Genomic DNA, 27015 nt, shown 5'->3' on the forward strand with positions numbered 1-27015 from the left:
AAATTCCCATTTATTCATAATTAGTTCCAACAGAATAATTGTAACATGTTCAGTAATGGAAGAAAGACACTTCATTCAGGCCATTTTGACCACTACTGAATTTTGGACAAGAGGTAACAAAAATATAGTTGCTCGTGGCATCCCAGTACTACAACATCATTAAAAGAATTATAAGTTGGTAAGAGAACTAATGGAAAAGACTAGATGATAAATACAACAAACTAAACTAGGAAACCAGGACTTAAATTTAACTACCTTTTGTAACAGGTTTAACATTACAAGGCAGTTCTCCATATTGCAGTGATATAATCTCATTAAGAAATGGAGACTTGTTATCATGACCATCACTAGAGTATTTGAGAACTAGAAGAGACTGAAGATTATTTGGATATCCAGCAGAGCTTCATCCAGCCCAGCAAATATTCATTCACATACACTCAGAGTCTCAGCAGCCACCTCAAGTAATTAAGAGAAATTTCACCATCAATCAATACCAGAAAGAAAAACTTATACCAGATTTGGTGACAATGGAGGTAGTTAAAGAAGAAAGAAATGTAAAAATAATTAGCATAGACTTTGAATGCCTGGAACCATACCAAGGTACTTAAGAGAAAGTAAATTAATTCCAGAACATGTATAGATTCTGCAGTGATAAAGAGTTTAACATCTTTTTTTTAGCTATAAAGAAGGCAAAAGAAAGGACAAAAATCTTCTACAGAAAAAAATTACAACAATATTGTGAATTGCCACAATTCCAGTAGTAGCCTTAGTGCAATGTTACATGCACCTCAGAAAGTTGACAAAACATTAGACTGGATCATGTCTGGCCAACTCTTATCATGGAGAGAGCAAGTTACGCATCTGCTGGGAAGGAAGGGAAGGACAGCAGGATACAATAAATGTACACTTATCCAAGTCTCTAAAATGTCAGTAGGGACAAACTGAAATAAACTCTGATTCAACACAGACTGGAAAAACAAGTAGAAACATGAAATACTTCTGTGCTCCCAATTTTTATCTACTTATAATAAGCCTTCAGAGAATGAAGCTAAAAAGAAAACAGGCAGATGAGGACAACTAATAAATTAGCTGGCACAGCTGTTACAAGACAAGTAGGCCCACAGACACCTTGCATAATACACTCAAACCTCCACTTCTAGAATGCAGAGGCAAGTTTCCAGAAACACTGCCGCTGGAGTACAAAAACATAATTTCCAAAACCATTTATCAATGCTGAAATTTTTCTATTAAGTTTCCACATCAAAGATGCCACTTCAAAAGGGGTATTTATCTCTGTCTTTACAGTTTCCTGAAAGTTATATTTTTCCAAAGCATTTACAGTAAAAGTGTGGTAAGCTGAGTTTTCACTGAATGTATCACCTTACAGACTGAGTATCACATGGCCTTGGAATAATTTAAATTCTGTGGTCCTGACAGAGGTTTTCTGACACAACCTCCAAGAAAAATATTTTTACTGAAATATGGCATATGCTGTTCCTTTTCTTACTATTCACGTCTAGTGCTAAAAAAGTAGAAAAAGAAAACAGTTTCCCTCTGGTTTCTCACACTACGACTCAACTATAGAAATTTTTTTAGGAGAGCGTTAATTACTATGCTTTGAAACAAGTATTATTTCTAAGCTACATCTATGTATATCTTCTAGAGAACTCCAACAGCCATCAAACAGAAAAAAAGTGAGAGTTGCAGTGTTTAATGCTATTTCAAAGGTTATTAGATTATTACACGGTTATTTGCCTTTTCTCCCTCTTCTTATCACCACTTTCCCCATTTTTATTACCCCTTTCTTTCTTTCTAGTCCTTTTCCTCTCCCTGAGTTTACTTTGCATTCATCTCCCTACACCATATTTTACCATCTTTTGCCATAATATTCTCAAAAGAATACAAGCAATGCCAGATAGTCTTATAGTCTATGCTACCTTTAGAAAAAATTTAGATATGTACAGAAACATTTTACTGTTAAGATTAATGCATTATTTGTATGTTTTAGAAAGCTTTCTACTAAACGGGACATAAAAGGCGGGAAATTTAAAACTCAAGAGCTTTGTGCTGCAATCTCACATCACAAAAACAATACAAATGCACAGCACCATGAAAAGAAATGCTTCCAAGCAACAGCGTCCCTTATCCCCTTTCCTGTACCCTGCACAAAACCCCTTGTGTAGGTACAAGTTTCTCTGCAGCACAGTGGTGAATGAGATAGGGGAACTAATTTTAGCTTTAACTACATTTCTCTTATTTCCTGGTTTTGCTAAATGAATGTTAAGCTGTACCATTCTCAGTCATGAACTGCTTCCTCCCAATACCTGTATGACATGAACTAAAGAGGCATTCTCCAGTCTCCATGAAGACAGAGAGGACATCCTTCCAGCAGAGCTCTAAAGGTGATTAATGTCATGAAATTCTTACCATGCAAACAAAGGTTATGTATGTTTGACTATATTCTTAATTTCTTGGTAGTCTAAGCTTGACTATCTTTCACAGTTTACCCAACTGCAAGCAGAAGTGCAAATCTAGGCTGTATCAACACCCTTATTTCATTACTCTGTATAATTAGGTGCTCAGAATTTATCACATATACATGAGTGCAGACAGCTGTGGGGGAAAGGATGGTTCATTTACGTTTAAGCACTTTAATTTTATTTCAGGGGAAAAGAAAAAGGCAGACCATGAGATTATAAAAGAATCCTTTCCTTCATACATATTAACTCTGTTTTGAAAGCACCAATTTCTTTAAATGAACAGTAACTTCCAGTTACAATGAGTTTTTATATCATAATTTCATTAACTTACAGTCAGTCCAGTCTCTTTATTACATCTTAGTAGATGCATAAATTCAGCATAATTATAGTTTTAAAATATATTACACACAATGAGTAACACTTTTCAAAAAAATAATTCTTATATTTAAAAAAATAATTCTATCAACTACCATCATAAAATTATGCTGAACACAACAGTTAAAGGATTTACTGAAGTAGAAGTATTTTAACATGCAAACTATTTTCAATTTAATAGTTGACTGTAAAATACTCATGGATATTACCTGACTAAGACTTGGAATATTTAAATTAAAGAAATAGATTCCATGATGAAGTTTTTGCCTAACCTTTACAAACTAACACTGAACTAATACCAAGCCAAAGACACTGAAGACAAACACCCTCCTTTGTTACTCTTTGCCATCCCATCTCTGCAGGGATAAAAATTTAGATGCCAGTTTTGAAACATCATCCAAGCTGAAATGACTAACCAGTTCCAACTAAAGAAACTATAAAATCAAATTCACCTAGGATCATTTACAGCCATCTGCTCAGAACCATTTTCAAACTAGTCAAAGCCCTATTTCCATATGCTCTCAAAGGTGAAAAATTAGTCTTTATTATTACTCTACCCTAGCTACAAGTGGCAGTCTGTTATAGAAAACCCAGACACAGTGAACTTTTTGATATGCTGAACATTTCCTGAAATCTTATTTCTTTCTACTGAATTCCAGAGGGGATAAATCCTATTACACTGAACAGTCACTGAACAGCACAGGTTAATTTGATGGAAAACACTTCAAAATAAGCCTTTACCATCTGTTTTCACCTCTAATGGCAAATCAAAGAAGAACAATTCACACTTGTATCATAAAAAAATGCATAAGTGATTTAAATAGATGTGTTCTTTGATGAATACAACCTGCATCTGTTTGACTTTCTTCACCTTTTATCTAAAGCAGGAAGTTCTCCTTTTCTAATGTAATGCTTATCCCTGCAGTTGAAACAACCACAGTGTAAAAAGAGGACATACACAAAGTTACTTATATAAATAATTCCTTACAACATGGGAGTGAAGTTCTTCAGTAATTCTAAATTGCCTCTGTGCAGCAAGTGATCTTAGCACTAAGTCCCTTACTAATAGTTCCTCATACTCACCCATCTCAAATTGTCCAAGTGATGAACATAAAGGAGATCAGCTTGCAAATAATGCTCTCAGCATGGACTTTAAGTGAACTTTTTCTACAATTGGAAGTCTTCTGTAATTGAAAGCTTGTTTTTTCCTCCCCCCAAAAACTATGTCCCTGCAATGTGGTTGAACTTACTTTTAATTTCTTAATATAACAGATATATGGTCTTAGATTAGCTGTATACAAAGAAGATGACTAAAAACTCTAATGCACACAGGGAAAAGTTTCTAACCATAAAACAAAAGACCAAGCAGAAGATCAACACAGCCAAGCAGCATAAGAAAAGTGAAATGAGTGGATAAAAGCAGTTTATACAACATTAAGAAATCCTATGCACCACAGTGAACACAATGCTATTGCAGACACTAATTCTCAGTAGGAACTACTGCAGGGAGTTAAAACACAGAGTAGTCATAAAGGGAATTACCTTACATACAGAGAATCTATACAGAAGCTATCAGTTACAGCTGGCACCTCCAGGAGTAACGTGTTGTTAGAGTGACCAGCAGCAGAAAGATCAGAAAAGGGAAAACAGGTGAAGAGATAAGAAGAAAAAATAAAATACTCTGCAACACTCAACACAAAGGATTATCACAGCTACCACTACAGTCCCAATAATCATTAAAGGAAAGCAGCACCGTTTTTATTGTTTACTCTAATACTCACAGGGGGAAAAAATATCCAAACTATGTTACATATTTCTTATATAGTGATTTTGTCGTATAGTAGCAAAAGGTTTTTAAAATGAGAATGACAACCTGGCAGAAATCCCCCTGTCAGTATGTGGTACAACTTTATCTTAAAGGTAATCTACTGAAGTTTAACTATTCCAATAATTTCATTTCTATTTTTCAAATATCAAAGGTTAGTTTCAATAACTTTCAAGCATGTATTACCAGGATCAAAGTTTAACATTTCACAGTATAATTTCATGTACGTCTGTCAACACATAGTAATTTAGAACAGTTAAAAAAGTATTACACATCATTTACAAGCAAACATCCACACAGGCACCTTTAAAGCATACAATCTTAGTTAGAAGTGATATTAAATAGATTGTTTTTTTACTCTGAAAAAAAACTGAGGTTACTAACCTGAAATCCCCTTTATTGTTCACAACCCTCTCTGGAGGACAGTACTGTGCAGAACTTTCTAACACCACAATGTCTACTGTCCTTGTGTTATTCCCACGTCGTGTTTGTACATGACAACCCCAGTTTCCTGTGGAGCCAGCCTGAATGTTTGATATTGTCAATGCACTGGAAAGACAAAAGTAGCAAACAAAACCAAACAGTGTTGCAGTAACATTTATATAAGCTTTTACCAAAGGATGAATTAAGTACAGAAAGACAATGGAAGAAATATCAAATTACATATAGCTATGAGCGATCTTATAAAACCAGAGCTATTTACACCTCTATGCACTGTAATTAACAGAGAAATATTTACTATTCTTTGGGGTCTCAATTTTACCAAGGTAGGAAACAAAAAAACAGCCATAGGAAAAAGTCCCTAGACTTCAGAAAGAAGAGATGAGAAGTCCAGACTCCCCAAGTGTTATCATTGCTATTTGAGACAAAATTTTCAGTTGTTTAGAAAGGCCAAACTAAAATAAATTCCCAAATGCATTATTTGTTATAAGCATGGAAGCTCTAATTTCCTAATGTAGTTACAGGATATATAACCACACTGTAGACGCTGAACAAGTCAACAATCTGCTGCAGGCAGAATAGAATTATACTTACAGATCTCTGCTGGAGAACAGTATTAACAACTGTTGTTGTATGCTCAAAACAAAGAGTAAAGAATCCATGAGCAATTCAGTTAAATGCCTTGTTTTCAACGTTTTCATAATTTTAACATGCCATGAAAACAAATGTGTCCTACCACAAACATATTTTAAAGGAATGCTTTGGGTGAAACTTGCAGAAAATTAAAGCCTAACTGCAACTTCTATCTAATCCCATTTTAAGTGTGTAGGTTTCACCTATGAAATCTCTAGACCTCCTTCCACCAACTTTATCGTTAACAGGAGATGTGTGAACATTGCTTCTCTACTAGGGATGTTTCTTTGTACACGTTCACTCAGTGAGGATATGGGAGGGTCTTACTGGTTATGGAAATAGTCAATCAGAGTAGAAAGAAAGAAGCATGAAAAAACATTTTCTCGCTGTAGATTCACCTTGCAATCAGTGAGCAGTTATGAATCATATTTTTTTCAACAAAAATACCCTGGGACTCATCAGTTTCCACTATCTTCCCATCCTGATACCACAAGACTTGCATGTCTTGATCAATATATGAAGCCATACATTGGAAGGGCAGACTGTCTCCTTCAAAGACCACCTGACGATGAGATGGAGTCATATAGAAAGATGGTAATTCAAGCGGTGGTTCTAGAATTCAAGACATAAAACCACAATTAATAGCAAGAATCTGTTATATACCTAATGTTCCAAAGAGAAGAAAAATATACTAAACGAGTATCAATTATTTATATGTCAATATAAAGTTGCATCTGGCAAGATGCTTACAAAAACTACTTTTAATGCATTGGAAATTGAAGAATATAGATTATCGTTGTATTCTTTTTCAAAATGTGTATTCCTTTAATGTAACATATTTCAAGACTCTTGCTAGCCCACATCTAAAAGAGTGGAAAATACAAATTTGAAGGAAAAAGGTATTTATGCATTTTGGTTCTTTCCACTAGGACTCAAAATCACAGTAACACATGAGTTTTTACTTTTACAGTTGTCATAATTCCAACGCAAAAAAAAAGTTCAGCAAGCTGGTCATGGTTTTGTCACAGAAAGAAGGCTAATCAAAAACAGAATGCAGGAAAGTAACTCATAAAATGAAGACCTTCTAACTTTTGAAATTTAGGGTTAGAATAATTCACATATTGACCTAGGAAAGAAGTTACCGGTTTCTGATACCTCTTGTGATGTTTACGTAAAGATCTCTCAGAAATACAGATTAGCAGGAAAAAGGACTTTATTGAGATTGTAACTTATCCTTTGTTTCTACAAACTAACAACTGCCATCATCAGTTTGTTTATTATTTATTTCCAAAAGCAAGCAATAATGAATCACAACTAAAGATCAACCTCTGAAAATGAGTCACTATTACCACTGTCATCTAAGTGCTGAATTTTAGGGAAATGAAATAAAGCAAAAAAGTCTGTTCACTAATATTAACAGAACATGGCATGCATTAGAAAACAAGTATGAGCTGTCTGGAGTGCTTACCACAGGTGAGAAGCTCCTGTTTAACACCAGTCACTGTTTGTGACTGAAGTGACTTGGGATAAGCACATTTAGTCTCACGTACAGTTATATTTCTTTCCTTTAACCACTGATGCATCCACAGTATGTTGCAATCACAAAGAAGATAATCAGTCTGAAATTCTCTGCAACAAAACACAGGCATTTACAGTGACAAACTGCAGAACTCTGAAGTCTGAAAGCTTGACATCAACAGTTGTGCAACGCCTCTCATTGCCATGGACACAAAGGCAACAAGCAAAGTTGCCTACCTCTACCTCTACCTACACCGGAGTTGCCTACCTCTACCTACTGGAAGTTAGTGTAATCCTCTGCAAGCTGTACTCTGAGAACAAAAGGACATACTCCCTGAGAAAAGGAATCTGCCCCATAAATATGAGGAGTATTTAATAGCAATATATGAAAAAAATTCTAGTAATTTCTTTCACAGAAAGTGTTCATGCTACTTCAGGTGAACAATAAAGAATTGCTTGAATATGCACCATTATAACCTAAGAAGACACTTCATTGCTTCACTGTGGTGATCAAATGCTTTAACAGTAAAAATCAATGGAAATAAAAATTGCTCCTCAACAATTGCTCTTTTCAGAAGCAATATTCACACAATTTTATTCTGCTTTACATGAAAATCATAAGGCTTTTAATTGACTCACAGTCTTCCCTATATAATTCTGTACCTTCTAGTAAAAAGGCATACCAAATCTCCTGTAGATATTTGCTGAAGTCAGCTAAATTAAGGGATTAATTAATTAATTTTATCTTCAGAAATTAATATTTCATCTGTTTAGAAACAGAAAAAAAATGTACCAAAAACATATGGCTATGTCTACACTGGTTTTTGCCTCTAGTGATTTTTTTTTTTTTATTTTTGCAGATGTCTAGAGAATAACACAACATCACAGGCAGAACACTACAGACACTAAATCAACATTTCCATGAAAAAACCTCATTTGGTGTTTGTTCACATGAATTCATCCAGATAACCATTATTATATTGGCAGCCATTATATCCAGGTTCTCTTGTCAAATCTGTGGTGTTTTTAATGCAATCTTTATGCAGACAATTAAAATACCAAAAATAACAACTTATGAACAATTAAAGGGATGGGGGGGGAAAAGAAACATTCTCCTTTATAAACAAGTAATTAACTCCATGTCAAATCCAGAAACCAAAGCTTTTGCTGAAGTCCCAATAGAGTTACCTGTCATGACTACCAGGGAAAAGCATAAGTTAATCAGCACTTTTTTTTAAAAATTTACTTTCTTTCTTGCACAAGATTACAACCCATGAAACCAAGAGAAAGCAAAATAACATGAGGTTGAGATTTATCCACTGTTATGTTTAACACAACTAAACTGTTCATGAAGGACTAAGATCTTCCTTAAATGTATTTGGTCCCTTTGCTATAAAGCTGTAAAATGCTATTTATTTACTAAAAATTAATAAATTATACATACAGAATAAAACTTTTGGCAGCCCAGATGTGAAAATAGCTTTGTTTTTTCAGAAAAATGTAACAAATAGCAAGGAAGTTTTGAAGAGGGTTGTATAAAAACCCGAATACCCATACAAACATTTGCCATGTGCTTCTTCAGATAATAGTTATGAGGATTAAAATTAAAAATAAAAAAACGTATACAAGGAAGTGTATATAAACTCATTTTTGTTAAGACAAATGATCATGCAAATTAGGACTAGTTGCAGTAAATACTTACAGAGACTTTAGTGAAGCAAGATGATCAAATGTTCCCTGTGTAAGTGTAGAAAACAGATTTCCAGAAAGATTCCTGAGAAATAAATGTATCACAATCTGAACTCACCCTCAGACAAGTGACATATGAAATAAAAAAAACTTCTCTTCAATAAAATTCTATGTTTAAAAGTTACAAGGTACTATTACAACACTGTCATAGTTCACAAGACTGTAAGAATAATAATCAGGTTTCAATAGCCTAGCAAAAATCTCCAAATAAACTGTTCTCTAATACTCCTGGTTCAGGTGAAGAATTTTAAGACTAGGAAAAAAAAAAATGTAAATGCAGAGACTTTTATTTAAAGGAACAACTGGCAGATGTTGAGCATAGATTTCAAGAAGTGTAAAATTAATTTTGCTGCTCACAGTGATGTCCTCCTATTAATACGCTCTAAGAAGCATATTCAATCTACCAGATTGATTTTTTAAATATTATCTATACCACTTTCTATATATCAGTGAAAGCACTGCATGCATGAAACTAACAACCAGGGAAATATTTCATGATTTTTTAAATATTATCTATACCACTTTCTATATATCAGTGAAAGCACTGCATGCATGAAACTAACAACCAGGGAAATATTTCATAATCTTACATGTTGTCCTCTTAAAGTAAATGAAGGACTTAAAAACATGCAAGACAGTCAGCAAAGCAAACTGACACCAATGCCACTGTAGAAGGCATGGATACTCAAAGAGTCCATAATGCTGAAATATTTTTTAAAAGAAAATATTTTGCACAGTCTCTTAGTCTCCTTCCAAGCTATTCTAAGACACTGGAAAACTGTTGCAAGGCCAACAGATCACTGAATAGTGTGGTTTGGGTTGGCCCCAACATTTGTTTTTAAGCTTGCTACTGAGTAACAAACCACAACGACAGGCCCTGTCTTTCAAGAGCACACTTAAATAAACTATTCCCCTGGAAACAAAGAAGGTTAACTTATGCAAGGCTAAAACTTTAGTGTATTTATATATGGCAAATGATACTTACAATCTAATAAGGTTTACAAGTCCTCTGAATATATCTGCATTCAGGCAGCCTATTCGGTTATTAGTTAAGTCACTATAAATAGAAAAAAGGAAAAACTGGAACAAACTCGTTTGTTTCCAAAGGACATACAGTCTGTTAACAGAAGCATTTGAACAAAAATTCATAAGTAACAGATTGCACATGTATATTTGGTCTTTTTCAGGCAAATCCACAGGGTACTGATATATGGGTGTACACATATTCACAAAGACTCCTTAATCCATCTTATAAGTAATTATAGTTTGTCCATATACAATTCAACAAGTCAAGACTTAGCAATATATCCCCTTAAACAGGCCTGGCTTACATTCCTACCAAGTAAATTTTCATATCTGTGCAGTATTTATATATGTGTGTGTAAAATATATATACACACACACACAGAGTACATCACTTAATTTTTTAACGTGACTGAGACCTACACTAATGCATTTATTATACATAAAGCCAATTCTATAATTATACTTCAATAAATACTTAAAAATTGTTTTTCTTTTAATTAAATTGCCAAAAAATCCTAAAGCAATAAAATTTAAGCTTGCAAGAAATAATGACCCAGAATTGGTCCTTCAGTTTTATTTTTAAGGTTTTCGAAAGCGCAATTACCAACACACTTTTCTTTTGAGTGAGCCAGATTATCTGCTCAGTTACAAATGAACACATATACTCTAAAAATTTAAGACAGACATGGAGTGAGGGGGACATAGTGGCAAAATCACTAAGACTTAAAAGCTGTAACCATATTCCAAAAATCTGAAGTATTTAAAAAAAGAAAAAAGAAAAACAATAATGCTGAGTGCTTGTTTTTCAAGTTTTATCTGGTACACGGAACTATGACAGCCAAAGCTTAACTTCCCAAAACTATGTTAATGGGAATGTTGGCAAAACCTTCAATAAAGCAGCGTTAACTTAACAGTGCCGTAACTTCAGTGTAGTATTAATATCAAGGGACTCTATGTTCCACCATGATCTTTGGAAAATAAAAATAATGAGTTTAACATTCAACAAAACAAGACTTAATGGAATCAAAGCTCTGAACAAACGCCCACCCAGCAACGTTTCTAGTCACTCAAATACAGTAAGAAAGGAATAACATAAGCAACTGTCAGAACAAGGGAGGCTGCCAAGCCACAAGCAGCTGATGTTCTTCAGTCGTAAGACTGAAAGCAGACTTTGTTTTATATATGTGTGTGTATATATATTTAGACAGCATATACATATTCAACTTTTAATATATAATAACTTTGCTGTCTAAACTTCCAGAAGCTAAGGCTTACTGCCTTTGAGAAGAGTTTTTGGTTGTTTCGTTTAAACTGACTAGCTAGATTTACTACTTACAGTCTTTTCAAAGATGAGAGCCCCAGGAAAGCTCCTGGATCTATGGTACTAATAAGATTGTTCTTAAGATCCCTGTGGAGAAAAATTAAGACACACCCAGCATTTACCATAAATTACACTTTAAAACAGAGATATTAATATAAAGATGCATGTAATGTCTCAATTTGCTTGAGAGCCCCAAAAAATGCCCCCCTAAACCCAACCCTTCCCCCAAAAACAACGCAAAACCAACCAAGAAACCCCCCAAATAAACCCAGAACAAAACACCAAACAAAAAAGCCAACATATTTTTTACATTCTCTAACACAGCATCATTCAAAATTGGAAAAAAATCTATATTTTAACTGCAAGAAGGAACAGAAAAAGCAAGCGTATTCCAGTAAACATTCTATCAGTTTGTATCACATGAAATGGAATAGTCAAAGATGCTTTGCCACAGTGTGAACTGGATACAGCTATGCAGAGTGAGACACCTGCTTATTACACAGTATAACAGGGTCTAGCCCATGCTGTCTTCTGTAGCCTATCCAATTTTCAATACTTCAGCAGTGCCCAACATCTACCAAAAAAAGCAAAACATAATCTTAAAAATACACCGAAGACCCAATAGAGAAAAATTTTACTTCTGTTGCTGGCACAATACAAAGTCCTAGTTGAAAATCCCAAATACAGCTGTTGAAAAAAATTCAGAGCAAATTTCTAAATCTTAATTTTCCAGAAACTGTAAGGAGAAATGTAAGCTAACCACTAAATCAAGCTGCTTTATTAATTGTACAAGTGATATAGGAGTTTCAACTCCTAACTTGAGATATTCTGCAAATACAGCTTAATTTCAAAAGTCACAGAAAGCAGCTGACAGCACCTACACAGTTTTGAATAAACTTCATCACTGCACAAAAACTAAAATTACTTCCACCTACCTAGTAACACTAGATTTTTACTTTACTACTATCTGAAACTTCAGAGGTGCTTGTTACTATATGTAAAGATTCTCACTCCTTGTTAATATCTAAATATTCTGTATTTGAATAGAAAAATAGTACTTTCATTCATAAGCAGTGCTTGAATTTGCAAAAGTAGAAAAAAAGACCTCCTACATCTACAACATTAATAATTCTGCTTGAAAGAGAACTGTACAAGAGGATTACATCTACCATCACATAGATATACATGAGTAAAAATAAAATTCATCCCAAGATTTCACACCAGCATTTCCTGCAGACAGATTAACAAATCATGGTACAACAGACAGCATTATGGCACACGGATCACTCTTGAATGCTCTACCTACACATTTTAAACACTTGAAACACGTTAAATTCATCATGCAGTAAATTAATTTTCATATACACACTTCCCTTATCTCAACTTTATTTTCTTCCCTTGTGATGGAAGCAAGAACTGCCAGTGCAGTAGTATCAGGAGCCTGAAGAACTGGCTCTTTCAGCAGGCATATAAACACACCCTGGTATACCAGACCATGATAAATCTGAGGCTAGTTAAGGTGTTCATCACTCATTAACCATCAATCTTTGAAGCAGGGAAGAAAAATTATACTTACTGTTCATATTTCAAACTTTGACTTAAAATCACTTAACTCCTACTTAAAAATCTCACTGTTGAAATCACTGAGGGAAAAAAACCTTGACAACATGCCTTGGAAATCCACCAGTCTAGACTAGCAGGAATCTTTAATTTCACTCCATAAATTAAAAGAGTACTCCTTGATAGAACTCTTTCATAAATCCACTGCAATGGATTCATATTAATGAATCTCGGAAGTGTCAAGACTTTTCTCAGCCTACAACAGTTGAGGAGTCTCTGTTTGGTTGGGGCTTTTAACCCTTCCCAGAGACAGTCCTTGGGAAGGCACTACCTGTATAACAATCTACCAAAAAGCATTTGCAGAGGAAAACTAAGAGACAGAAAAAGATGCCAAAAGATCTCAAAATTCACAGCACTGACGTATTTAGCAGCTCTGCAGAAATAGTGAAAGATGTTAACAGAACATAGGCTGGACCAACCACCAGGATTGCAGCATGTAGGACAGTCTTTAAATGAAGAAATTACAGTGGTGGTTAAACCAACAGACTTGTATTTCTCACATTAAAGAGAGGTGGGGGACACAACCTCACTAGAAAGTTGTGTTCAGCTTTAAAGTTTTTGTTGTTTTTAACACCTGTGGATACATTTATATAAACTATATTTTAGTTTTAGCAACAGGAAATTAATCATTTCAGATGTTGATTTTTCTTTGGCAAATCTCAACAAACAAGATATATCTATAGATATTTATTTGTTCAAATGAAAGACAATCTCTCCAAAAGAAATGCAAAAAAGGATCTGAATTAGAGTAACATCTTTTATATTATAGTAACTATCTTCCACCTAGCAAGAATCCTTCTAAAAAACAAAGGAAAACAAACAAAAAACACCCAGACAAAAATAAAACCACCTCCCCCAAAAGAACCCAACCAACCAATCAAAAAAAACAAAAAAAAAAAAAACAAAAAAACCCCACAACAAAACAAAAAAAAATCCACCCCTATAACAGAACAAATCACAAGCCAAGCAGTAGAGCAATCTTACTCTGAAGATCTATTAAAAGATCCTTAATTTTCTCCTAAATCTAAAAAACACTGTAGTTAAGGGTACCCCATACTCATCAGTGAAGGCCACTAACAGATGTTGGGATAGCAGAAAAACTTTGAAGGGATGTGTTGAGGTCAGTCATGTACTCCAAATTCTGTCTCAAATTACAACTAAATCAGATCAATGGCCCCACTGTTACATCCAATAAAGGCCTGAAAACCTCACAGGATGCAGATTTCACCATCACGTAACTCCCTGTTTAACCATTCTCATGACAGAAGATGCTGTTGTGTCAAATTGGAACAGCCCTTTATCAAAACCATTATTAAGAGGACATATAACAACTCATCAGCAAAAATATTTTTTGTGCCTAATGTTTTTGTTAAGATGTGAAAAAGTATCTAAATGAAAGGTTACCTATATGTAAATATGGTTTGCTATGTAAAAAAAACCCTTTTAATTTTATTACACTTTGTAATGAAACATTTCAGTAGCTAGTTATCTATGGTTTAAAAGTGCACTACATACTTAAAAATGTACTGCTTTCTGTCTCAGCCAATGAAGACTGTCTTAATTATTATAAAGCATCCTGCAAGCACAAACAAACTATGCCTATATATTAATATTGACATGTACACCTTATTTTCTTAACATGACTGGATGAATTATCTTTTCTTCCTTAACATTACTTGAAAATAAATGTCAGATAGGAAACATACTAGCTATCATAGACTCTTCCTGTATGAAATGCTTTTTCAAGAGTGAAATGAAGGTAGACCACAAGGTAAGAAATTACAGAAATAGGTTATACATTACAAAGTCAGCCTATACTTTCATTTGCTCTCCAGGGTGTTGATTCTACGCAAGCAAATTAAACAAATCCTTATGGCTAAATTATTAAATTTCCCAGCATCACCCAATGGGTCAAGCTGGAAGGGACTACAGTGGTCATTTGGTCCAACCTCCCTGCCACATGCAATCATCCCACAGCACAGGGATTGGTTCCTGAGTATCTCCAGTGTGGGATTCCTGCGGAACCTGTTCCACCTTCAGTCACCTGCACAGTAAAGTTCTTCCTCATGTTCAGGTGAAACTTCCTGTGCATCAGTCTCTGACTGTTGCCTCTTGTCCTGGTGCTTGGCAGCACTGAGCTCTCCTCTCAGTTGTCTCTTCTCCAGGCTGAACAGACCCAGCTCTCTCAGCCTGTCCTTGTAACAGATGTTCCTGTCCCTCCATCATCTTTGTCACCCTGCTCTGGACCTGCTCCAGGAGCTCCATGTCTCTCTTGTACTGAGGAGCCCAGAACTGGACACAGCACTCCAGATGAGCTTCACCAGGGCTGAGTAGAGGGGCAGGATCAGCAGCCTTGATCTGCTGGCAATGCTGTCCCTAATGCACCCCAGGTACCATTGGCCCTCTTGGCCACAAGGGCACTGCTGGCTCGGGGACACTTGGTGTCCACCAGAGGCCCAGGTCCTTCCCTGCAGAGCTGCTCCCCAGCACGTCAGTGCCCAGCCTGTGCTGGTGTGTGGGGTTACTCTTCCCCTGCTGCAGGATCCTCTGCACTTGATTTTCTTGAATTTCAAATTAATATGAAAACATAATGGAGATTAAAATACTTAGCATCGTTCTGTATAGACACTTTTATTACCACTTAAGACAGTTAAAATGTTTGACCTGATTACTCTTATTTGCATACCTTTTTCCCTGTAAGAGTAGATGCAGACATACCATAATTATTCTCAACTCTAATTAACACATATTTCACTTTCCAGTAAAATTAAACTCTTATTTTGGTAAATTTATCACCCTCTTTACAAAATAACATTAGAAAATTTACATTATCATAAATTAACACATTTGTAAATATTATTGCTTATTAAAACTGTGACTTACAGCTACCTGGGGCCACCATTTTTAATGCACTTCCTCATTGTTTTACTTTTTTTGCTTGTATGCCCAAAAATGTATCCCTTTCAAAACTAACAGAGAAGAATTATCAGATGGGGATGAGGTCAAATGATAACAAGTTTGAGTAAAACAATAACCTGAAGTCCAACAAGTTGCCAGCTGCAGATACCATGTCCCCAGATTTATCAGAAAAATAAATAAAATTACAGAAAACATTTAAGAATAACTACATTTTCATTAAAATTTTTAAGAACAAAACAGGAGAAAAAAGTTTAGTATGTTAACAGATGAATTATAAAGTTGTCAGTATTGATTAAAATTCAATCAATTATTATGCAGACACATGTTCCTGACATACTCCTCTGATTTATTAGCCTTTATAAAGGTTTTATTTGAATATATCAACACATATAGAGTCTCTACCTGAAAACCACTAAATGGCAAATGTTCTTCCTATCAAGTGTAATTTCATAAGGAATGAATAAACAAGCATGAAATGCATACAGAATCTCTCCCCTAGTAAGCAGTAAAGTGGCAATCATACTCTGAATAAACTACTTAAATACTGATAATTTACTTCTGTTATCTCCATTTCATCTCTTAAATGAAATGTGGGGAAAGGAACTTATCTACAAAGCAAAAAAAAACACACATAAGGAAAACAAGAGGAAGCATGAGCAGTAAGACAAAATAAAAACAAGCAAAAATGTCAAAAATAGCTATTTTTAAGACATGCAAGTTATTGCAATGAACTTTAGGAAAATAATTTGAAACTACTTAATAGAATGTGAATGTTTAAAATAGTTACTACACTGAGTTTCAACCTGTTTTTCCTTTTACTGTTCATTATCTATTGTTGTCTGAAAAACTATTTTCATTATAACAGTAGTTTCTGTCCAAGGTCACAAAAAATTTAAAAAGGAAAAATTTACTTTTACTATGGTCAAGTATCTATAGCTTTAAAACAAGTATTGCATGCACAAAAACAAAAAATAGGAAAATATCATTAATAATTAGTGTAGCACACTAGTTATACCTCCATTTATAATTAAGACATCTGGCCATTAATTATTTTTTGTTGATGCATCAACTCCTACAACAGTGCACAATAAAGTGTGTTCTCATTCTGATGAGACTACCATATCCTCTAAAACACTGCTATCCCAGCTCACTTTGAATGCTCAAAACATGCCAGCCCTTCTGCTTTCTTTTCCTTTTCATGAAAGAAGATATTAAAATAACCCAAAAAAAACCCCTTACAAATGACAGGAGTTAAATGGAAGAAAGCTGCATTCTTATGATTTTAAAGAAAATTAGAATTTGGATTCATGAAGAAAACTTAAATCATTATCTCAAACTATCTAGAGTTTCAAGTATTTCCTGTCTGAAAATTGTAATGAGTTTCAACAAATAAAGGCATCTGCTGATGGTTGTTATTACCTAAGCAAATGCCATCATTGCTGATAACCTTGCTTCTTTGGCACAGCAACTTACTTCTACAATAAAGCTCATCTGCCAGTGTAAAGATGCTTTCTTCTTGTATGTGACAGAGGGAATAGTAGAAGTGTTTGAATTTGTTTAGATCAGGTGACTGGGATTGGAGCCTTCAAGTTTTAGAGGAAGCATAAAATACTTTTAATCCCCTGAAACCGAAAGTTGTTTGGAACTCTTCCTAGATGCTGTGAGATGATTATGAAACTGGCTACTTTCCCAGTCAAATGGTCTAGAAAAATCCTTATCTCTAAAGTTCATGTGTGCTCCCAGGTAGATCAACCTGCCAATCCTGACCTTCTACCAGCTGGAAAAAAGCTGACTGTAAGAGAAGCTACAATGCTGCTTCCTATCTCATAGGCAATGTATCATCTGTAGGAAAAGTGAAAATGGGAAGCAAAAGATATCCAAGAAGTTACTCCCATCAGATTCGCTCCCACCCCCTGTACATTCAGTATACACCAAAGCTGTGAAGTAAGCAGTAAAACTCTTAAAATAAATGTCAACAACAAATCTTTAATAAATACACTCTCTCTTAGGGGCTCTAATACATCTGCTTCCCCTGCAAATATACTTTGCAACTGTTCAACAAATGGTCTGACACTTAAGGAATTTAAGAAGTGATTTTCTTTACAATGCAGTGTTTGCATAACGAAACAACCAACAAAGCAAATCCAGCCATCACAGGATTCTAGTACACTTCCCACTGAAACTGCCCTCTCACCTGCAGGTGAGATTATCCCCATTTTGCTGTTACATGCCATTCACACTATTGAATAATTAATTCATTCATACTAAGAGAATACTTATCTATGCTAACCCTTCAATCACAAAAAAAAACCCACCCAAAAACATGAAAATAAAGAACAGATCCCTTATTTAGGACATACTGTTCCCAGAATTTTTGATGAAACGAACAGTATATCACTTGATTTTTACAGTGAAAATAGCTTTTCAAGAAGTACTTACAATCTTTCAAGAAGGTGTAATCCAGAGAAGGAACCATTCTTCAGTTCTGTTATTTTATTGTTACTCAAAATCCTGTAAACAAAACCAATCAAGAACAATGTATTATAAGTTTGGTAATATTTTTTTTTTACGCAGCTTACACTTCTTACCAAGCAGCATCTTCCTCCGTTATCCTTTTTCACCACACACACACTTCTCCCAGACTGTACTACCTTTCCCAGCCATCCTTCATACATTCATTCTACTTCTCAATGCAATCTTCTTAAAATATCTGCAAATAAGCTCAGCAATCACTCATCTATTCTTTCTTCTCTTACAGGACAACTTAACCGCAAATTTCTTTCTTCTACTGAAATAATTGGATCAGGCCTATCTTGCCAAGCAGCCTAGCCTCCAATCACAGCCATCTGCATGGATCACAACAGATCCTATTTATCCTCAAGGTAAGAAATTTTTTGTAGAGCTGGTATTTCCTTACTTAGAAGGGCTTTTCTGTACATCCACATAGTTCTCTGTTGGACAAAAAAGACCAACCAAAAAAAAAAAAAAAAAAGCCACCAAAAAACAGCCTATTTACCTTTGGAATCATGTCAAGGAGTATTGCAGATGCCAAAATTTATGAAAGGGTTTGCAGTACAACATTCCATTAAAAATGCTTCATTTCAGTTGTTTTGAAAACACCTCCTGCCAGTTTTATTTAATGTTCCCCACTTCTAAACAGTGAAACACGAAGAAATCAATCCACTTACTCTCTTTTTACCACGTGCAATTATGTACAAAACCAGATGTCTCTTTCCATATGCAAAATCCATGTTTTACTTAATTATTCTTTACACAAAAGCCATTTGTGCCACCTTAATAATTTCTGAGTTCTTTCCAGCTTTAATACACTAAAAATTGTGAGGTAAGACTACCGCATCTGAAATAGTACTCAACACACAGACAAGTCACAAATCTACATACTGGAATAATGATGTTCTGTTTCATACAATTTCCACAGCAATTCCTAACATATAAGCCTTTACCACTTGTACTAAGAATCTAAGATTTCTGGTCAGCTCAATGCCCATCAGCTTACATAAGACAGGGGTGGTTTTGTTCCCAATACATTTATACAGTGTGCTGCTGCTGCCACTTCATTGCCCAATTACTTTTACAAACTTCTTCAAAAATTCTTTACTTTATCCTCATTCTTATTACACCAATCAACTCGCTCAACTAGGTATACCCCTTACTCACACTGTTTTACAGGTCATTAGGAAATAAGTTGTGCATTACAGGTCTCTATGACTCCATTCCACTGAGAAGGATTTACTTCCACCTCCTCTTCTTATCCTTTAGCAAGTCAGCTGCTGATCTGATGATCCTCCATTTAAGACTGACGTACTTTTTTCATCTTGCCTTTGGCAAGAGACAGACACACCTTTTAGAAAAGCAAGTTTCATTATAACAGCTGGATCAACCTTGTAAATATTTTGCTGATTCTGAAGAACTCCAAATGACTGTGGCGAAGAGCTTCTCATTACAGAATATGCAAATTTTCCATGGTATCTTTATCTTTAGCCAGGTATCCAATATATCCATTATAAATTGTAATGACTTGTTCAACACAAATATCAGACTTCGAACCCTGCAGATAGTGATGCACTCATAAAAATGAGCATTTGCTATCCTACAGTCCTCATAAATCATGTTTTTTGAAAAATCATTCTAAGCAAGACTTCAGGAGTTTCATCCCCAAGTTCTTCTAAAAGCTCTTTAGTCAAACAATCTTGTCCTGGAAATTAATTCACTCTGTCAGATTGTTCCACAATTTCTGCTACAGTCACTTCAATATCAGACAGATCCTCTATCAAATGCACCCTTCATATCTAACATATCCCTGCACTTCACTTACACCAATTACATCTTCAGGCTGGATAACTTCTGCACTTAAAGGTGCCGCTATGAGATTTCTTTCCAGTCCACTACATCTATCAGATGTCCTTTACAACAGCCATAAAGCAATCTCACACACACACAGACATCACCCTCTTTCCTCCAGTGCATAAAATTTACTACATAATGACAAGATTAATACTTCAAAACGCCAAATGAATAAGATTAAACTAAAATCCAGGTATAGCAATCTATGAAAACAGCATCATTTTGACACAGCAGTGTATTACACTACACAGTTTTCTTCTCCAGGTTTCTCAAATTACCTCAAGTCTCTGTAGTTCAGACAAGCACAGAGCAGGCATTTTTTGTCTAAAAGTTCTGGCTCTGACTCAATCTCTCATCTCACATACACAAGTCAAGACAGCTGAACAAACTGTTTGAAAATCCTTTCATTTCCAGCCTGATGGTAGGAAGGTTTGAAAATTCTTGAAGTTAACCTTAAATCATTCAACAAAGGTAACAAGTTCTGATGCCAAAACGAGGAGATTCCACTCCTTCTTCTCACCTTCCAATCACACCATGCATTTCTGCAGCTCCTCTCAAGTCATCCCTGGTGCCTACTGCTCCTAAAGCTGCAAATGTTAAACTATCCTGGACATCTCCCAGGAGATTTGTTTATATGCCAACTACACAAGTGTGATCACCTTAGTATCCTACACAGTCAGATAATACCAGGTGAAGACTGATCACAGGAATGGTGGGGAAGGGGAAAAAATACCCAAAAGTATATTGAGCAATTGCTATTGTATTGCTATAATGCTTTTAACATCTGCTGGAGTGTCAGCTAAGAGCATCTGCTCTTGTGAAAATACAGTTCTGTAGTCCAATACTTTAAGGTACCTCAAAAGGACAAAATAAGGAAAATTTTCCCTTGGCTGCAGCTACGATAATCTAGATGAACAACTGAAACAGTGCTTGGTTTTTAAAAACACATAGAAACCAAGGAAGCCCAGGTACTCTTAAAAAAATGTACATGTATTTCAGTGAATCTTTCTATCAAGAATGGTATAACATTTAACACAAAACCAGTATACACATTTGCAAGAGTGCAAGTTTGGCGATAAAAATAATAATCTACAAATTGAAATGCCCACAAAACTAGTAAAATTCAACCTGAAACATTAAAATTACACATCCTAAAGTCTTGAAACTACTTTCCCTCCTACTTCAAGGAGAAGAAGGTTTCCACCTAAACAGTAAGTATTATTTGTAAAAATGATAGGTTCCGGACACATTAAATAAAAGCCAATAAAGTACACTTTTATTTTAACATGCTGCCTAGTTTTAGAAATGTATGCATGAAGAAAAATAGTGATAACATATAAAAAAGTAAATGAAGGAGCTCATAAAAAATAATTAATAGTTAATGCAAACTGAACAGAAGGCATAACAGCAGCAGCAACAACAACAACAAAAAAATCATACCAATTCCAGACTTCTGGAGAAATTAAAAAACCCCCATGATATTCACAAGCCAATGCTGATCCAAGTCAACACAAGCAAGGAAATGACAATCCTTGGTAGCACAGAAATTAACTTGTATCTTAAGTTACAATTTACTTCATCTTAAGATTTATTGATATACCTGTATTTTTTCCAGAAAAAGAAGTTATTCAAAATGGAGCTGGAATAAATTAAGAAGTAGCTATAACTGACTGAACAAAATTTAAACTAAATAACAATAATAGTTCTGTATGGGGGAAAAAAAAAATTCTGACATTGCCTATAAAAATAACAGGCCTAGCATAGATGCCTTTGAATATAGGGGTACAAGGTAAATTTCTCTCGAGTGTGATTTACAAATTACAGTCAGACTGATTTAGTATTTTCTCTGCAGAGGCTCTTAGTTGCTCAACCATAAAGGTTTAGTACAACAAATGATAGATTTTACAACACTCCATATAAACTAAAACACTTAATCACCCAAAAATGTTGTATAATCTTTAAAAAAATGCAGTTTAAAACTTGCTATTAATATACAGTCTATACATTACTTGAAGTATTAAGAGATGTGGCACAAGAAGACAAAACATAATAAACCATTTACTTCCAAGCAGATGTTTTACAGTCACTTTCATGGTTTCTGTACATTAATATACAATGAAATGATGGACTATTATGTACCACTTAGGCAGAGGATATTATTTGTGATCAATAATAATTCTAAGTTAATAGTTTAAGACCATGATTTCTCCAAGAGGCAAGTAATTCTGAAAATATGCTAACTTTTCCATCATTAAGAAGTCTAAAGAGAAAACAGTAGAGAGCTACCATTGAGATAAGAGCTGCACTCATCCCCATCTTATTCAATTCTTTAACAAGGACTTGGAAACAAAAATAATGTCAATGAAGATTTCATGAAGGGGTTTCCACAGCCCAACATCAGTGTTGCTCCACATTTCCTATGAGCTCCATATGAGATTTTTATTTTCTTTTAAATAATCAACAATGCCTGTTTGGAACAAACACATCTTGCTTGTCCAACACTTAAATATCAGAAAATAAAATGTGGAGCTAATACAGACAATGTTTTCCTGGGCGGGGGGGGGGAATGTCCATGGGAATTAACACAGTAAGATGTGGAAGAACAAGCAGCTGAAAAGTAGGTTCTGGAAAGAATTATGGACGTCTCAAGTCACCTTACAAGAAAGCAATTCCCTCCTCCTCTGAGCAGAGCTGCTGTAGAGAGATGCATTTCACCTATTCCAAAAATGTTGCTGAAATGTTTCTTTGTTGAATATATCTTGGATTAGAAAGCCCATTTTCCCTTTTGCTCTATAAACTGGCAGACAAATTTGGCAAAACTGCAAAGAAACTAAATTATGACTCTTAACTTATTGGTGAGACCTTTAGCAGTAGATGCCCAGCATGCAAAACACAAAAACAGTCAAACCCAAAGTCTATCCTTTGTACTATGAGGAATTTTAGCAATAGATACTAAAGATGTTGTACTGAATTTTCTCTTTCTAGAGAGGGTCCATTTTTACCATTAAAATGAGGTAATGAGTACTAAGTAGAAGAAGTTTTGTTCTGTGAAACAATTTTGGCTTGTCAGCTATGAAACAAGTATCACTAAGACAGCAGTCAACTAGACAGTAATTTATAAAGCACCCCCTAACATCACAAATTAATCCTGATCCAGAAGATGATATCAAAACACACACACATTCATTAACACCATTACCAAATAGTCAAAATGGCCACCAAGAAAACTGTATGAAGCCTGGGCAACAGTGTTACTGTTAGCTGAATGCTGAAGTAGCTTCCAAAACACAGTTTAGAAGACACAAGTGGAGAGCCAGGAAATTGATAATAAATCAGATCAATTCACAGTGACTGCATACTCCCAAGAACTGGGAAAAGCCAGCAAAAGTCAGATTAAAATAACCTTCTGCAAACAGCCAAGAAAAATGCTTTCTGCTGAAAGTAGTGAACATAGAAAAAGAAACACATTTCTCAAAGTTTATCTTGCAGAAATTGTGACTTAACAAGGATATAAACCCAGTACTTTTGAACAGTTAGTATTTTGTCTTCTAGTGAGTTACTAGTCACTGCCAACTAGTGAATCAAAAGAAAAGAAACCTAGACTGAACAGAACACAAACTGTACTTGCTTAAAAGTAACTCTGAAAGCACTCCATAAGCTTTATACAGAGAAAGAACTATGAATCATTCCAAAACACTAACAAAAGGAGGCAGTATTTTCCAATTCAACAAAAACATTATAATTAGGGAAGTTTAGCAATAAAACATTTGCAAAATAGAAGTTGCAACAGATAAAAGATTTCCTGCAATCTTTCATTATTATGCATATTAAACAATATTAAAATTGTAAACTAAACCTCTCAGAAGTAATGAAATTACAGAATTAAAACCGTGTCTATTTATACTGCTCCATTTTTAACTGGTAATGTTCTAAATTTATATAATCTAATGAGGAATCTTTATTTTCCTACACAACCCCTGGATCATTCAAGCAGCAATGCTCACTACGCAGTGCCATTAAAGAATCTTTTTCTTGATATTCAGTATGTGGCTTGATTTATTGCTTCTCATTAAAAACAAATTGTTCTTAAGGACAGAAATTATTTCTAGTGAAATACAGTGCCAATCACTGGAGCAACACAGCAAGTTTTCTATGTAAAAGTATCAAATAAAAATCACCTTAGAAAAGGACAGAACTGAGGGAGAAAATATAATGCAAGAATGAGTAGCATTGTTGCTGAAAATCACACTAATTTCAAAATATGTTCTTGTGAAATTACAAAATTACCAAACTTTTCTTTCTTTCTTTCTCGTAGTTATCCCAAGGTTCAAAAGCCTACCAAAGAGAAAATTCAGAGGACACAGCTACACCAAGTTTCTTCCAACACTAACTGTGTTAGTTAAAGCAAATAAAAAGCACTGGAATTCTAACCCTTGTGACCACTTCATTCTAGGAAGCTTCCTCCAAGTTCTCTCTCCCCTGGTTTTATCTGTAGCATCTGCACTATTTTAAGATGTCGTGATCAACTTTTTCTGTAATAACTATCTTGTTTTACTACCTTCTGCTCCCGCCTGATTTTCCCACTTAACCACCAGCTGTACACTTTTTAGGATTCCTAGTGATTTGCAGTTCAGTGCAAGTTTACCTGACCCAAACAAACTTCACACATACATGCAAGAAAGCAACTTGCTTCATACAAAACACTGCACACTGAAGCCTTGCCAGCCACTCCTAACTTTAGCAGCTATGGCCCATAAATTAATAAATTCTCCATGTCATATCACAGTAGTACTAACTAGAGCGTAGACTGTCACACCCAATCTCACATGTATTCACATTTCCTATCAGGTGCACCTGCTCTCTAGAAAGTGCTTTGTCTAGACATGTTAACAAGCACTTCCTGTCAGCTGCTGGCACACAGAGATACATTTACAAAAATTTATATCCTAATCCTACAGAAGTAAACAGTTTTTGAATTGCTTAGCTCCCTGAACTGACTAGGCATGGAGCCAGACAAATGCTAGTACTGAAGCCAGGGAGGGGAGGGCAAAACCCACAAACATTCACACAGCGACAGACTGGGAGGTGAAGGTATGAACACATGAGCTCCAGTTTAGGCTGCAGTTTTACCAACAGACATTCCCCACTCAGAGGGTGAAATCTTCTCTCCTCAGCCTTTGCATCTCATGATCCCTGTGTCATAAGCAGGAAGTGAGGGTTGAAGGGGATCTCCAGCACACAGCCCTAAGTCAAGTCACCAGAACCCACAGAAACATCAATAAGCCCATTAGCACACAAATTTGAGAATTGCTTTAAATTCCTGTTAACACCAGAGGCTGCTATCCTAAAACAACAGTTTGAGCATTGGAATAAGTTGTCCAGAATGTCTGACAGGACTCATTTTAGAAACCTAAGGGTAACTTGGTTCAGGTGGAAACAGCACATCATGTGGACAGCAACAGAAGAACCTTCCTGGACTGTGTTATACCACTACCATTCCTTATATGACCCATATCATAGAAGATGTCAATCCTGTCTTCAATGATTTTGGGGGTAGCTGCTAAATTCCCAAGAATCTTGCTTGGGAATTCATCAAGCCAGTTTATACTCAGCCTTCATCCCCTTTAATTCCCTTTTAAGCTTACTGGTTTCCCACCTCTATAACTGAGATATCCACTCAAAGAAACCCATACTTCCACACCAACTCTCAGCAACAGCTTCTGCCTCTTAATGCATAATTCACTCTGTATCTAGACTTGAACCTTCCTCCCCGTACCTCGAAGCACCTTCTTTCTGAAGTGACATAGCAGAGGGCACAGCCTGTACTCTTAGACAAAACACCTGAAGACAGCACAGCCCTCAAGTCAGCTGGAGTCTGGATAAATCCTATAACACACTGTCCAGTGCAGACAGAACTGTGGAATTAAGCTGCATATTTCTTAAATGTCTTTAATCAGTCTGCATTCATTAAGTTTGGGTTTCTTTCTCCCTGAAAAAAGCTCTTGGTCTGTCTTACCAAAAGGGTCAAGTTCCTTCTCGAGAAGTGACAACTCTGCAGCCCAGCCAAAATTGGCTGACCAGCTTGGATCCCACACTCAACCAAAGCAGGTGGTCTGCTCTCCTGGGGACCTAAAAGCTCTGCACTTCAGTGCACTGGCATCTGACTCACTCCAGGGCAGACTGGAGAGCCGTAGGACAGCGCTGTACTGCACCACTGGACGTGCCCTGCGGCAGTGCACAAGGAGAAGCCACAACAGTGATCCACATGAACAGTCATTAGTATGGGATATGATCTCCAGCACTCTAGAGCAACAAGACATTGCAGTTTTCACTGCTGAACAGCTGAAGAGTGAATACGAGGTGAATACAGAAAGCAAAACTCACAAAAAACATACTTTATGTGGCATACTTAAAGTTTATTATCATTGATGAAAAGAAATGCTCCACTGCTTTTATCTTCATGGATTAACTAGTAATATAAAAATGCATTTAAACTAAATAGATTCAAAAATTATAGACTGTAATGGTGAAGATAGACTATATAAGGCCATAATGAAAAATCCATAAACCTGCAACATATCTGGCCCATGCAAGTACATATGGGGACCATTACATTCTGAAAAATCTAAACTTGCAGTTCCATAGTTGTTTTAAATTACAAAAATAACCTCTGAAACATGAGCAAACTTCAAGCAATGAGACATAAGAAGTTACTCATTCTTCACTGCAGCACAAATTCTAGT

At 35.4% G+C, this 27015-nt stretch overlaps 1 protein-coding gene across 1 annotated transcript in view; it reads right to left on the reverse strand.

Moving 5' to 3' along the window:
• Positions 1-27015, reverse strand: part of ADGRA3 (adhesion G protein-coupled receptor A3) — a 53318-nt gene that overhangs the window by 20897 nt on the left and 5406 nt on the right. Inside the window, exons 2-8 of the mRNA XM_062493423.1 lie at positions 18347-18418; positions 11384-11455; positions 10007-10078; positions 8975-9046; positions 7223-7383; positions 6153-6366; positions 5065-5229 (exon numbers count right to left, since the gene is read on the reverse strand). Of these exons, the coding sequence (XP_062349407.1) occupies positions 5065-5229; positions 6153-6366; positions 7223-7383; positions 8975-9046; positions 10007-10078; positions 11384-11455; positions 18347-18418 (828 nt within the window). The remainder of the gene's footprint in view (positions 1-5064; positions 5230-6152; positions 6367-7222; positions 7384-8974; positions 9047-10006; positions 10079-11383; positions 11456-18346; positions 18419-27015) is intronic.

Source organism: Cinclus cinclus, chromosome 5, assembly GCF_963662255.1.
Source record: "Cinclus cinclus chromosome 5, bCinCin1.1, whole genome shotgun sequence".
Lineage (NCBI taxonomy): Eukaryota > Metazoa > Chordata > Aves > Passeriformes > Cinclidae > Cinclus > Cinclus cinclus.